This window comes from Micromys minutus (assembly GCF_963924665.1).
Source record: "Micromys minutus genome assembly, chromosome: 30".
Taxonomy (NCBI): domain Eukaryota; kingdom Metazoa; phylum Chordata; class Mammalia; order Rodentia; family Muridae; genus Micromys; species Micromys minutus.
This window is the reverse complement of record NC_137965.1, coordinates 19,583,453-19,595,348: the sequence shown is the minus strand read 5'-3', so window position 1 is coordinate 19,595,348 and position 11,896 is coordinate 19,583,453. Positions and strand designations below refer to the sequence as shown.

The following is an 11,896-nucleotide window of genomic DNA, read 5'->3' as shown; positions in this document are numbered from 1 at the left end:
TGTGATACAGACACACACACACACACACACACACACACACACACACACACACCAGCATCCACATAAAAGCTGGACGTGGGAGTGCCTGGCTGTTGCTGCTGTTGGAGTAGTGGTGGAGACAGAGGGGGACCTAGGGAACTGATGAGCTGCAGCCTCATTGAGAGAGTGATTTAGGAAGACACCCAACATTGACCTCTGGCCTCCATGAGCACAGTGCCTACATACACATATGTATACACCCACATGAACATGTACATACATCACATACATACAAAAATGGGGTGAGAGACAGGATTAGTTCTGTCTTTTGGGTGTGAGGTACATTTCACAGAAAGCAGTCCTCGTCAGTAAACAGTGTCTTATACCATATATTAAATTATATTACAACCAGTTAGTGTCTCTGCTGGCCTCTTTAAGCTACTAGAGGATAGCATCCCAGGGTATGGGAGAACAGGGAACAAGCTGCTAGATGTGGTGGTGCATGCCTGTACTCCAAGCACATGGATGCCCTGTAGGCGGAGGAAGGAGGTTTCCTTGGGTTACCAATATTACAAGTGGGAAGACAGGCATTTCCCATTTGGGGGGACATCAGCTTAAGCTGGCCAGCTTCAGTTTAAGCCGAAGGGAGACAGCCCTGATTGAGAAGACCTTTCAGTGACGAGCAGCAGGCCTTTACTGAGTTGTGGGTGAGGGAAACACTGAAGTTTGGTAATTGTCCGTGAGTAATAAACAAGTTTCAAAAGACATTCTTCCTGTGTGCCAACACTGGCCTTGAGGTTTCAGGGTGACAGGCAGAAGTTTAACTCGGGAACTGTGGGATTTTCTTGACCTCATCATCTTACCTAAGTACTGTAGCCACATGCTTTGGTTTGAACCATATACTAAGGCACAACAACTGCTGTTGAGTCAGAGAAAGACAGGGTGGGGCAGGAGAAACACAACGGCTCCAGAGCATAGCAGGCCAAGCTCACACCGAGACTGGCAAGTCTCCAGTTGAGTCTGACTCGAAAGTTAAGACAGACAAGGGGCAGACACAACATGAAGACAGAGATGCCAAACCTGTAACTCCATTTAAATCACCCACCAGGTGGACAGACTTTGGTTTAAAAGAAAAAAAAAAATAGGGGTTGCCAAGGCCACGGTTCTCAAATCCACATATCAAAGCTAGCAGAAAACTAAGAATGTGTTGGCTCTGCCATGTGGCCTCCAGAATTAATGATTTTTCAGTTAATTATGAAAACAATAGGAGGAAAGATTGCGGGCCCCTAAGGGGACAGGAACTCCATAGGAAGACCTAGGAAAGTCAACTAACCTGGACCCTTGAGGCTTTCAGAGACTGAACTACCAACCAAAGAACATACTTGGTATGGGCTTAGGCCTCCCCACACATGTGTACCAGATGTGCAGCTTGGTCTTTATGTGGGTCCTGAACAACTGGAGCTGGGGCTCTCCCAAAAGTTGCTGCCTGTATGTGAAATATGTTCTTCTAGTTCGGCTGCCTTGTCTGGCCCCAGTATGAGAGGAAGCGCCTAGCCTCACAGAGACTTGAAGTGCCAGTGTACTGGGTTCCCCAGTAGGGGATACCCAGGAGGCCTCCACCTGCTTAGAGGAGAAGGGGAAGGATTGTGGGAAGGGGCTGGGAGAGGGATGTGAAGTGAATAAATAAAACATAAGTAATGAAAATAAAAATTAAAAAGAAAAGAGAGATACTGAAGGGAGAGGGTTTCTTTAGGACTGTTGCCATGTTGGTTTCTTGTAAGGATTCCTCTTTGTCATTTGTGCAGCCATCTTGAACCCCACTAGTTTTGGCATTAAGTCCTGTTCTTTAAACATTGTGGTCTCATGTGGCATCAAGAATATGCTTTCAATAGGTGACAGTTAAGGACCTGGGGTTGACACCCCCATTTGTAGTGTTCCCTACATGTTTCAAGAATATCTTTGATTCATTATTAAAAACTCCAAAATTCTGTTGGCTGGAAGGAATGTCAGGGCAGATGGCACGTTTGCAAATTGTTGGTGCCATCTATATTCTGTGAGTAGAAATTTACTTAGAATCCAGTTTCTACTCATTTTATGAGACCGTTCTTGCTTTAAAAAACAGACATGGAAATAGAAAATTTTGGAATTTTTGGCTTCAGAATCTCAGCATTACTCTTTAGAATTATAACAATAGGAAATTTACATTTCGGATTTCAACATTTGGGATGATGGCATTTGGGACTGTATCTTTGGAGATGATACTTATATCATTTCTGCTTAAATTCCTGTCTGGGTAATATTTATGACATGAAAGAAAAATTAATCTAGATGAAAAAGCCCGAATGAAACCCATTACTTTGTATGTGTATTAGTCAGGGTTCTCTAGAGTTACTATATAGTAAGGGAATTTGTTGGTGACTTACAGTCTGTAGTCCAACTACTCAACAATGGTCAGCAGCAGTTGTGAATGGAAGTCCAAGGATCTAGCATTTATTCAGTCCCACCAGGCAAGCAGGCGAAGAAGAAAGTCTTCCTTCTTCCAGTGTCCTTATGTAGGTCTCCAGTAGAAGGTGTGTCCCAGATTAAAGCTGTGTACTACCACGCCTGGATCTGGGACTTGCTTTGTCCCAGATGACTTTGAACTCAGAGAGCTCCTTGCCTTACTCTCCTGGGATTCATAGCCACTATGCCTCAGGATCTCCATGCCAAGATCCAAGTCAGAGACTTGTATCTCCCAGCCTCAAGAGCTGGATCACAGGTGAGCCCTCCAATTCTGGATTGTAGTTCACTCCAGATATAGGCAAGTTGACAACCAGGAATAGCCACTACAATATGCCAACCTAAACAATAAAAAAAAAAAAAAAAAAAAAAAAACCCCGAAGAGGACATAGCTGAGATCATTGTATTCATGCAGAGATTTTGAGTTTGTGGAACTGACCAGAGGAAAGCTGTCTTAAATTCTATGTATAATTGTTATGGAAACATTTGATAGCCACAGCTTATTAGACTGTAAGTCGTCAACAAGGGAACAGTGTTAGACCACCTTGGGGAGGAATACCATCGGGCCACCTACTGTTGGGGCCACCTTTCCTCAGCTGACTTGTCAGCTTCTGTTTTCAACTATGCTGACCCAGGTCATCTGTAATACAACTTGGGTCTGAGGCCTGTGGACAAGTTTCTCTCTACCGGGAAGCATCCTCTAGAAATTCCCCTTACCCTAAGTCCAGTCATCCTTAGGAGGCCTGCAAAGGGGGTGGAGAAAAACCATAGGGAACTAACTACTCACCCTTCTACTTCGTGTTTTCTAATCAGGGAAAACACAAACCCTGTCTGTGGAAGAGGAAAACTGTCTTAAATTCTATGTATAATTGTTATGAAAACATTTGATAGCCACAGCTTATTAGATTGTAAGTCAACAAAGGGAACCGATGTCGTTTTACATTGGTTTTTGAAGTCATTGAATACACAAAATGTTGACAAGTTTAGTTAAGAACGATGAACCACACCTTCTAATCCCGACTCTTGCTAATTAACTGCGAGGCTGGCAAGCTGCACTTGGGAGTCAGCAACCCCAATCTTGGTGTGTGTGTGTGTGTGTGTGTGTGTGTGTGTGTGTGCAACAAAGATAAACACAAGCAAACCTGCAATGTGATTTAAATTCAGTAGCCCTGTCACTGGGCAACCAGTGGAGATCAGGCCCCGGGGAAGGTCATTCCGGGCATAAATGAACTGGGTCAGAGGGGCCTTGGTTACGCCATAACTCTGACCAGCAACAGGGTCGTGGCTTCCCGGAGGAAAGTCCCCAAGTCTTCCCAGAAGCAGGAGTGGAAAAGGAATGGGGGCGTTGCAAAGCTGGGCCGAGCGGCCCGAGAAGAGGCGGGGCCTTAGGCTGAGTGTGGAGCGTAGCCACACCGGGGGCGGGGCTGAGTGAATGGAGGTGGGGTGTGGCTACGCGAGGGGCGAGGCCTATGATGGGGCGTGGTCACGCGAGGGGCGTGGCCGTGGCAAGCCCGCGGGCTCTACCAACTCGGCGAGGGGGAGACCCAGCCATCGCCCGGTGCCTCTCCGTTACGCGCCGGGCCTTCCGTGTCACCGTCCTCCCCTCCACTGATGGGCGCTGCCGACAGGGTCACCGCCTCGGTGTGTCCTTGCGGACGCCGGGCGGACGCTGCGGAGCAGACGCGCGGCTGCGAGCGAACGGCCGTGTTCTGTGGAGAGCAGCGGTCGTGGGCGCCTTTGCAATGTTATGTCGGGTGGCGTTCAGGTGAGTGGCAGGGCCCGGGGCCGCGGCGTCCCCCCAACGGTGGGTCTCGGGGCAGCGGGAGTGTCAGGGTCGCCGAGTCGGTGGCGTGACGCGGAGACCCCTGTCCCTCTCAGCACGGGCAGGAGGCTGGGCCCGGCGGCCAGTGCCGCGGGCTCCCGGCACAAGCACAGCCTCCCGGACCTGCCTTACGACTATGGCGCGCTGGAGCCGCACATCAACGCGAAGATCATGGAGCTGCACCACAGCAAGCACCACGCGGCCTACGTGAACAACCTGAACGCCACCGAGGAGAAGTACCGCGAGGCGCTGGCCAAAGGTAGGTGCGAGGACCCTGTGTCCAGACGGCGGTCTGTTTTCGATGCAGGGGAATACCTCGGTTGGTTTGCGTAAACGTCCTTTACTATCCGGGAAAACGCAGAACCTCACGAAAGTACTTGATACACTTTACTATTGTGAGTCCTTTATTTTATTTTATTTTATTTGTCACCCGTGTTGTTAGCTAGCATTGGTGGCATATCCGGAGTCCTTTAAAGACAGCCCCGGGACGCCGGTCCTTTTTGCTTAATGAATATTCATTTTTTTGTTTTGCATGTGGATATTTAAAACCTGCGGTTGTTATATAACGTGGCTTTGGGAAAGTTTGTTTTGCTTTTTTTTTTTTTCAGGTAGCCTTGGCAGCTAGTTGCTGAAGAGCTGAGAGTGCCCAGGCTGGGTCAGCCAGGTGCCCTTGAGTGATGGTGGCTGGGGCTAGAAGTGGCTTTGCCGAGAGCCCCAGCATATTGGTGGCCAGGCAGCAGGTGCATGAGAGGGTCTGAAGTGTCATCAGGAGACTGCAGCCCGAGTTGTGATTATTGTCACTGTTTTGGACAACAGTCTAGAACTCTCTGGCCCCATGGATATCTCTGCACTATGGACATTCTTTTTCACACCTTTTACTCTTGTGGGAAATAAATACAGAAATTAGAAATTAGCTGCAGAACAGGTTAGACTTAGTACTTTTGGGGTCAAAGTTCACAAGAAAAATAGTTATTTTGTGAGAAACTGATTATCTGCCACTGAGTGGAAAAGTATTTGAGCTGATTTATTTACCTATATTTTTAAGAGCTCAGCCAACAAAATCCATAGTAAGTGGACATCTGTGTTTGCACTCCAGATGACATGGGAATGCTATAGTATTAAAAAAACCCTATCTCTTCTGTGTGTGTGTGTGTGTGTGTGTGTGTGTGTACGTACTTACAGGTGTGTGAATGGATGCATGTTGACACATGGAACCAGTGGAGGTTAGAGGATAAATTTGGGGAGTTGGTTCTCTCCTTCCACTGTGGTATCCAGAAACTGAGCTCAGATTGTCAATTCAAGTCAGGGTGTCAAAAGCTTTCTTTTGTTGTTTACCAGTTGAGCCAACCACAATTTCTGGGAATAACTATTTTAATGGCTAAACAAAATAGTATGTTGTCTTTTTAATCCATTAGTTTTTACCAGGAGAATAATTGGTAGTCATGTCTCTAGGTTAGCTGTATCGCTTGAGAAAACAGACAGTAAAAGTCACCTTTTCTAAAATGTACTTTTATTGAGTCTTAGGTCTGGGAAATGGGTTGAGAAAACACGTTAGTCAGTGACATCTGGTTGACTGGGGGCATCTAGTGGAGAAGTGTGGTATTTCAGTATGGTTGTGTAAATGGCCAAACCAAGAGAAGGAAATTACCACATTCTGGAAATTTGACTTGCAATAAGCAAATTCATAAATCTTGAATACGGGAAGAGACTCTGATTTAGGAAATAACAGATTCGGGAAGGATGTGGTAATAGTGAATTAGGGGAATAGCCTGGTTGGGAAATCATTTTCTTTAAGGTGACATCAGACACTTGGAAAACTTTCCTTTTAATATAAAAGCATTGTGATTTTAATCCTTTTGTGGAGTCAGAGCTTTATTTGTTTGCTGAGAATAAGAAAGCTGTGGTTTTATTTGCCTGGCTGAGAATGGATTTTTAAAAGGCGTTTATATTTTATATTTCAGGAGATGTTACAACTCAGATTGCTCTTCAGCCTGCACTGAAGTTCAATGGTGGGGGACATATTAATCACACCATTTTCTGGACAAACCTGAGCCCTAAGGGTGGTGGAGAACCCAAAGGTTGGTATAAGCTGGCACAGCTTTATATTTGGTGTACAGGAGGAATGATTGCTGTTGTTTTTTTTTTTTTTTTTTCCTCCCTCTTTCTTAACTTTTTAATATTCTTTAAAGGAGTTTTACTGTATAGTTCTTGCTGGCCTGGAAATCAATATGTAGACAGTTTATAAATTTATTTGTTTATTTTTTAATTATGTGTATATATCTATGTGAGGAGGTGATTTTCTTCTTTTTATTCTAGGAACTGAACTCAGTATTTTCTGTATGCCAAGTATGTGCCCATCGACTTTGCCTCTAGAGGACTGTTGGTTTTCTTATTACCTGAGTCATATAGGTGTATTTTTTTATAGTCAGCATGTGACAAGTTGTTAAGTTTCAAAGGGAGGAGTAGAGATGTTATTCAAGGAGCTCTGTCACCCACTTTCTCTCTCTTTCACACATACACACACATACACACATACATATACACACATACACACATACATACACACATACATATACACACATACACACACATACACACACATACACACACACATATATACACACATACACACACACACACACACACACACACACACACACACACACACACATACACGTACCACCCACTCCTAGGATAAGTGTTAGGGAAAACCTGGACAAACCTAGTACTTAGAGAAGTTGACTTTTGCACTGCTGGCCCTGGACCCTGGGAGAGAAGACGTGTAGGCATCTTTGCTTCATCCATCTATGTGAAGTGCTTGGAGTAGTGCTTTTGATCATTATCCCTAATGTGAAGAAGTCACTTGCCCCAGCCAAACAAGTCTTCCATGAAAAACAAACAAACAAACAATGTAGTGAAGGGTGTGTACAGTTTACTCGTCTTTAATCAAAAACAAATCCTCAGATTAGAGAGAAGGCTCAGCGGTTAAGAGCACTGACTGCTCTTCCAGAGGTCCCCGAGTTCAAATCCCAGCAACCACATGGTGGCTCACAACCATCTGTAATGGCATTTGATGCCCTTCTCTGGTGCATCTGAAGAGACAGTGATAGTGTACTCATCTACATAAAAATAAATTCTAAAAAAGCAAAAAAAAAAAAAAAAAAACCCAAAAAACAAAAAAATAACATCAACAACAACAAAAACCCAAATCCTTTACTCTTTACACTACGTATTTCCTGTGAGACATTAGCTATACCCCCTTATCCTTGTGGCTGCCATGGTTCCTCTGACTTCCTGTGTGGCTAATGGAGGCTCAGGTGACTTCAGCTATCTTCTGATTAGGGAAGTGAGGGCTACAATATAGATCTCCTCCCTTGATTTTTTTTTTTCTCCCTTTGCATGTCTCCTAAGTATCTGGTTTTGTTGGTTCTTCTCCAGTCCTGATCTCGTGGTGATGCTGAGATTGAACTCTAGTTTTCCATGTGCTAGGCCAACCTTTCTGCTGCTGAGCCACATTCCCAACATAATGTTGTTCATGCTGTGTTTTTAACCACTGCTGTAAAAGGCAGCCTGACTTATTCACTAGTAATAAGTACTTCGACCATGACTTAATACTTGTGAAGTTTTTGGCTATGACCAGGATGTAAGGTGTGTTGAAGTTTCTTCCTTCTGTTGATGTTTCTGTTACATAGATTGTACTTGAAGCATTAGCCGTGCTTGTAAAAGGTAATTTTGTTTTAGTCAGTAGAATGAGGGAAGCGAGATGTTGGACCCTTTTGATTTGATTGCTTCATATAGAATCAGTTCTACATTGCTCAGAATAAACAGGCTCTAGAGGTGGGGTAGTACATGCCTGTAACACCAGCACTTGGGAGGTAGAGGCAGGAGGATCAGAAGTGTGAGTCCAGCTGTGTGTGTTTGTTAGTCTTTTCCTTCACTGTCTCCTCTTTTTCTCTTTACTTTGTTGGGGTCAACTCCAGGGCTCCGTGAATATTAAGTCTGTTCACTGAGCTCTGCTCCATCCCTCGTAAGTGTACCATTAGCTCAATAACAAAAGAGAGAAGCCTTTGTTTACAGAACACTGTGATAAAGATGGAGAACGTTGAATAACAGCAGTAACTTTCAATTTCCCAGTGGGGTCACAGGATAGGGGTAAAACTATGAAATGGGGCAGATGTAAAGGAAGCCTGTGGAGAAGGCTCTGCTCTTCCTGGTTTTCTTCACTAGCACAGAGTGGAGAGACCCTGACTGCACTCATTGATCAACCTTAGCCCAGTGTCTGAGCTGGCAGGAGGGAGGCTGGCCTTGTGGGTGGGTCATAGGCATCTTTTCATAGGTGTGGTGCAGTTGGTCCTTTGACAAGGATACTTTAGTGTCACATTGTAGTTTTTGAAGTCTTTTCTGGCTTTGTCTCTTTCCTTCAGGAGAGTTGCTGGAGGCTATTAAGCGTGACTTCGGGTCTTTTGAGAAGTTTAAGGAGAAACTGACAGCCGTGTCTGTGGGAGTCCAAGGTTCTGGCTGGGGCTGGCTTGGCTTCAATAAGGAGCAAGGTCGCTTACAGATTGCTGCCTGCTCTAATCAGGACCCATTGCAAGGGACGACAGGTGAGCGAGCTTCGAAACTCTTAATCTTTCCATTTCAGAGATATGGCTTCCTAGGAAGGAGTAAGCTAGAAATAAGGTAAATTTGCAGTTTAAGCCTGTGAATGTGTGCTAATTTGAGTAAATGTTAATAAATTGTACCCAGAATCTTTATAATAAAAACTGATTGATAGTCTGTAAAATTAGAACGTGTGATTTCTGTAGACTCATTTAATAGTTTTAATAGTAATTCTGCTTCATTCTATATAGAAGTATTGTCACATTCTATATAAAGCTATGCATTACAGTAAAACCCAAGATTATTAGATAAGCAATACGAGAGAAGAAAGAAATGCAGGCTGACATGGAATGCGTGCCTTCCTCATGGGTGGGTTGTCCTCCATGTCACCGAAGACTGAGGGAGGTGGGGAGCCACAGTATGTAGCCGTCGGCTGCGGCTCCCATCTCTGCTGTGAAGCCTCAAAGCTCCTGCCCCTCCTCATTTCTGTGTCACTCCTTCCTGTGCACTCAGATTTTGGGGGGGCGAGATACCACTGAACCTGTTAAAGCCATGGTGAACTCACACAGAGTGAGTTCCTCAGTCAGGCCGGCTTTTCAGGCACCCCACCGAGAGGTTGTGGTTTCCACAGTCCTTTCCCTCCACACAGAAAAGTCACTCAAAGTATTGCTACTTTACTAGTAACGAGTTATGTTGCTCACAGCTGACCTAGATAAAGTGGTTGAGATGTTTTCATAGGAAGGTTTGAGAAGTGTGTTTGGGACCAAGTCTTGCTTTGTGCTCAGGGTGCTCTGACCTATTCCATATCCTGCCTGAGCCTCCATGTGTTGGGAACACAGACCTACGCTCCCATACCTGACTTGAGGACTTACATTTTTTTAAAAATATAGAACTAAGTTCTTCATTGATACCATTTAATTTCTGAAGGTAGTGTTCATTTTTCTTTGGGACTGTTTAGCTTCTTGTTAACCTGTTCTTTTTAGTGACTCATTGAACATTTCAGAAAATGAAATTTTCCCTTGGAGAGTAGAACGGTTTCTCTGGCTCCTCCCTCCAACTCTCTGGAATGGAAGCTCATGGTCTTAGCCCCTCTCACTTGTGGTTCCTGACTGAGACTGGGAGGAAGACTGGGCTTCAACACTAGGAGCTTCTGTTGCTATTTTAGTGGCAGAGATTAAGGTTCTGTAGTTTAGCTTGACCTTTCAGGAGCCTTTTCATATTATATTTTCCAAAATAAAAAATTTAGGTGTTTTTGCAGGGATATGCAAATTTTCTACTACATAAGAAGCAAGTGAACGATGCCGTATTAAAGAGTAATTTTCCTCTCTTTCTGATAGGTCTTATTCCACTGCTGGGGATTGACGTGTGGGAGCACGCTTATTACCTTCAGTATAAAAACGTCAGACCTGACTACCTGAAAGCTATTTGGAATGTAATCAATTGGGAGAATGTCACTGAAAGATACACAGCTTGCAAGAAGTGAAGCCTTACGGCCCTGGGGCACACGTCAGGCCTTGGCTGTTTTGTAGTAGTGTCGAGCAATGCAGCACTGACTGAGGTGCTGTAATCTTTATTGATGTCTATCCACATACATGATGAGCATAATGTTATGATAGCTTCTTATTTTAATTAAATGTATTACTAGGCAACTGTTTGAGAACAGTACATACTCTGTGTGAATTGCTCTTGACTGAACATTTTTATTAGAGCCTTGACTTGCTTGGATGCTGTAACTGTCATTATAAGACCCTCAGAGATATTCCATCTCTATGTTTGGGGGTGTGAGAGAGTCTGTAATCTGTTCTTCTGCAGTTAGAAAAAAATTAATATATTGTTGTTGAATAGTATTAAATTGAGTTGTTGAATAATATTAAAAATTGCTATTTTCATATGTAATCATCTATTTAGTGGATATCACCTAGTAATTTTTATTTACAGTCAGAGTTTCACAGAAACACCATTTTTTCACTTGACATCTCTAACTAGGCCAAGGATGGATGGAGTTGAGTGGTAGATCCTTGCCTGGCTTATGCAATACCCTGGGCTCTGCCTCACTACTGAAAACAAATCAGCACACCTATCGTTCCTGACTGAGAAGTGTTTATTATGAGGAGTGTAATTGTGCCTCTGGGTTTTTCTGTAGGCAGAGATGCAAAGACATTTAACTTTGTCTTTACAAACCTACTGTTACTATATGAAAGTGCTCAAGATGGACAGAGTGGGTAGGGCCTGTCCGATGACATCAACCATGGGGACTAGGCCACAGGGTATTCTGGGAAGCCATTCAGCCCCATTAATCGTGTATCTCAGGAGAAATGGGCCCTGGGTGAGGTGGCACCTTTCTCAGTAGAGGCAGATGGGTTTCTGAGTGAGGTCAGTAGGGTGTCTTCAGAGACACGTGTTTTCATCTCTTCTGCGGTCTCAAGAACTTAGTCACAAGAGGGCCTTTGTATTGTTACTCAGCAGATGTCACCTTTCCCTGACAAGGTGACACAGTGTCTCTGATTGTGTCCCTGTGCAGCGTTGGCATGTGGAGCTGTGCACTGTGGGAATGCCTCCGAATTTGCCTTTTCATGTTTCCTTGTTCTCTTTAATGACTATGTCATGTTTTATCAGTTGGACATCACTAAATAGTTTGTATTCAATTGCTGTTTATTACCAAACAGGCTGTGGTCAGCAAACCCATGCCTGCAAATTACTAATTAATGGAGTATTTTTTAAAGGTTCATTTTATTTTTTAATGATGTGTGTCTGTGTATGTCCTGTTCCTGGTGCCCATGGAAGACAGAAGACATTGTTGGGTCTGGGTCCTTTAGAGCTGGAGTAGTTCTAGGTACCCATGGGACTTGGACCAGGATCATCTTCAAGAGTAATAGCCTATTTTGTAATTCGTCCCAAGTTTATTTTCTAGTCCTCCCCTCAAATCTATTTTTCTTTCTTTCTTTCTTTTTTTTTTTAGTGGAAAAATGGAGTGACTTAGCAGTTTCAATATCGAAG

At 44.0% G+C, this 11,896-nt stretch overlaps 1 protein-coding gene across 1 annotated transcript; it reads left to right on the top strand.

The window, feature by feature from the left end:
* The first annotated feature begins 4,124 nt into the window (after window positions 1-4,124).
* On the top strand, window positions 4,125-10,795 carry SOD2 (superoxide dismutase 2). The gene is made up of 5 exons (XM_080941652.1): window positions 4,125-4,243; window positions 4,357-4,559; window positions 6,262-6,378; window positions 8,725-8,904; window positions 10,237-10,795. The coding sequence occupies exons 1-5, from the start codon at window positions 4,221-4,223 to the stop codon at window positions 10,380-10,382; spliced, it is 669 nt and encodes a 222-aa protein (XP_080797778.1). The 5' UTR covers window positions 4,125-4,220; the 3' UTR covers window positions 10,383-10,795.
* The last annotated feature ends 1,101 nt before the right edge of the window (window positions 10,796-11,896 follow it).

Excerpts from the sequence above, each read along its gene's own strand:
- SOD2 (XM_080941652.1), top strand. The coding sequence starts at position 4,221 with ATGTTATGTCGGGTGGCGTTCAG. Across the intron at positions 4,244-4,356 it reads TTATGTCGGGTGGCGTTCAG|CACGGGCAGGAGGCTGGGCC; the intron begins GTGAGTGGCAGG and ends TGTCCCTCTCAG. Across the intron at positions 6,379-8,724 it reads GGGTGGTGGAGAACCCAAAG|GAGAGTTGCTGGAGGCTATT; the intron begins GTTGGTATAAGC and ends TCTTTCCTTCAG.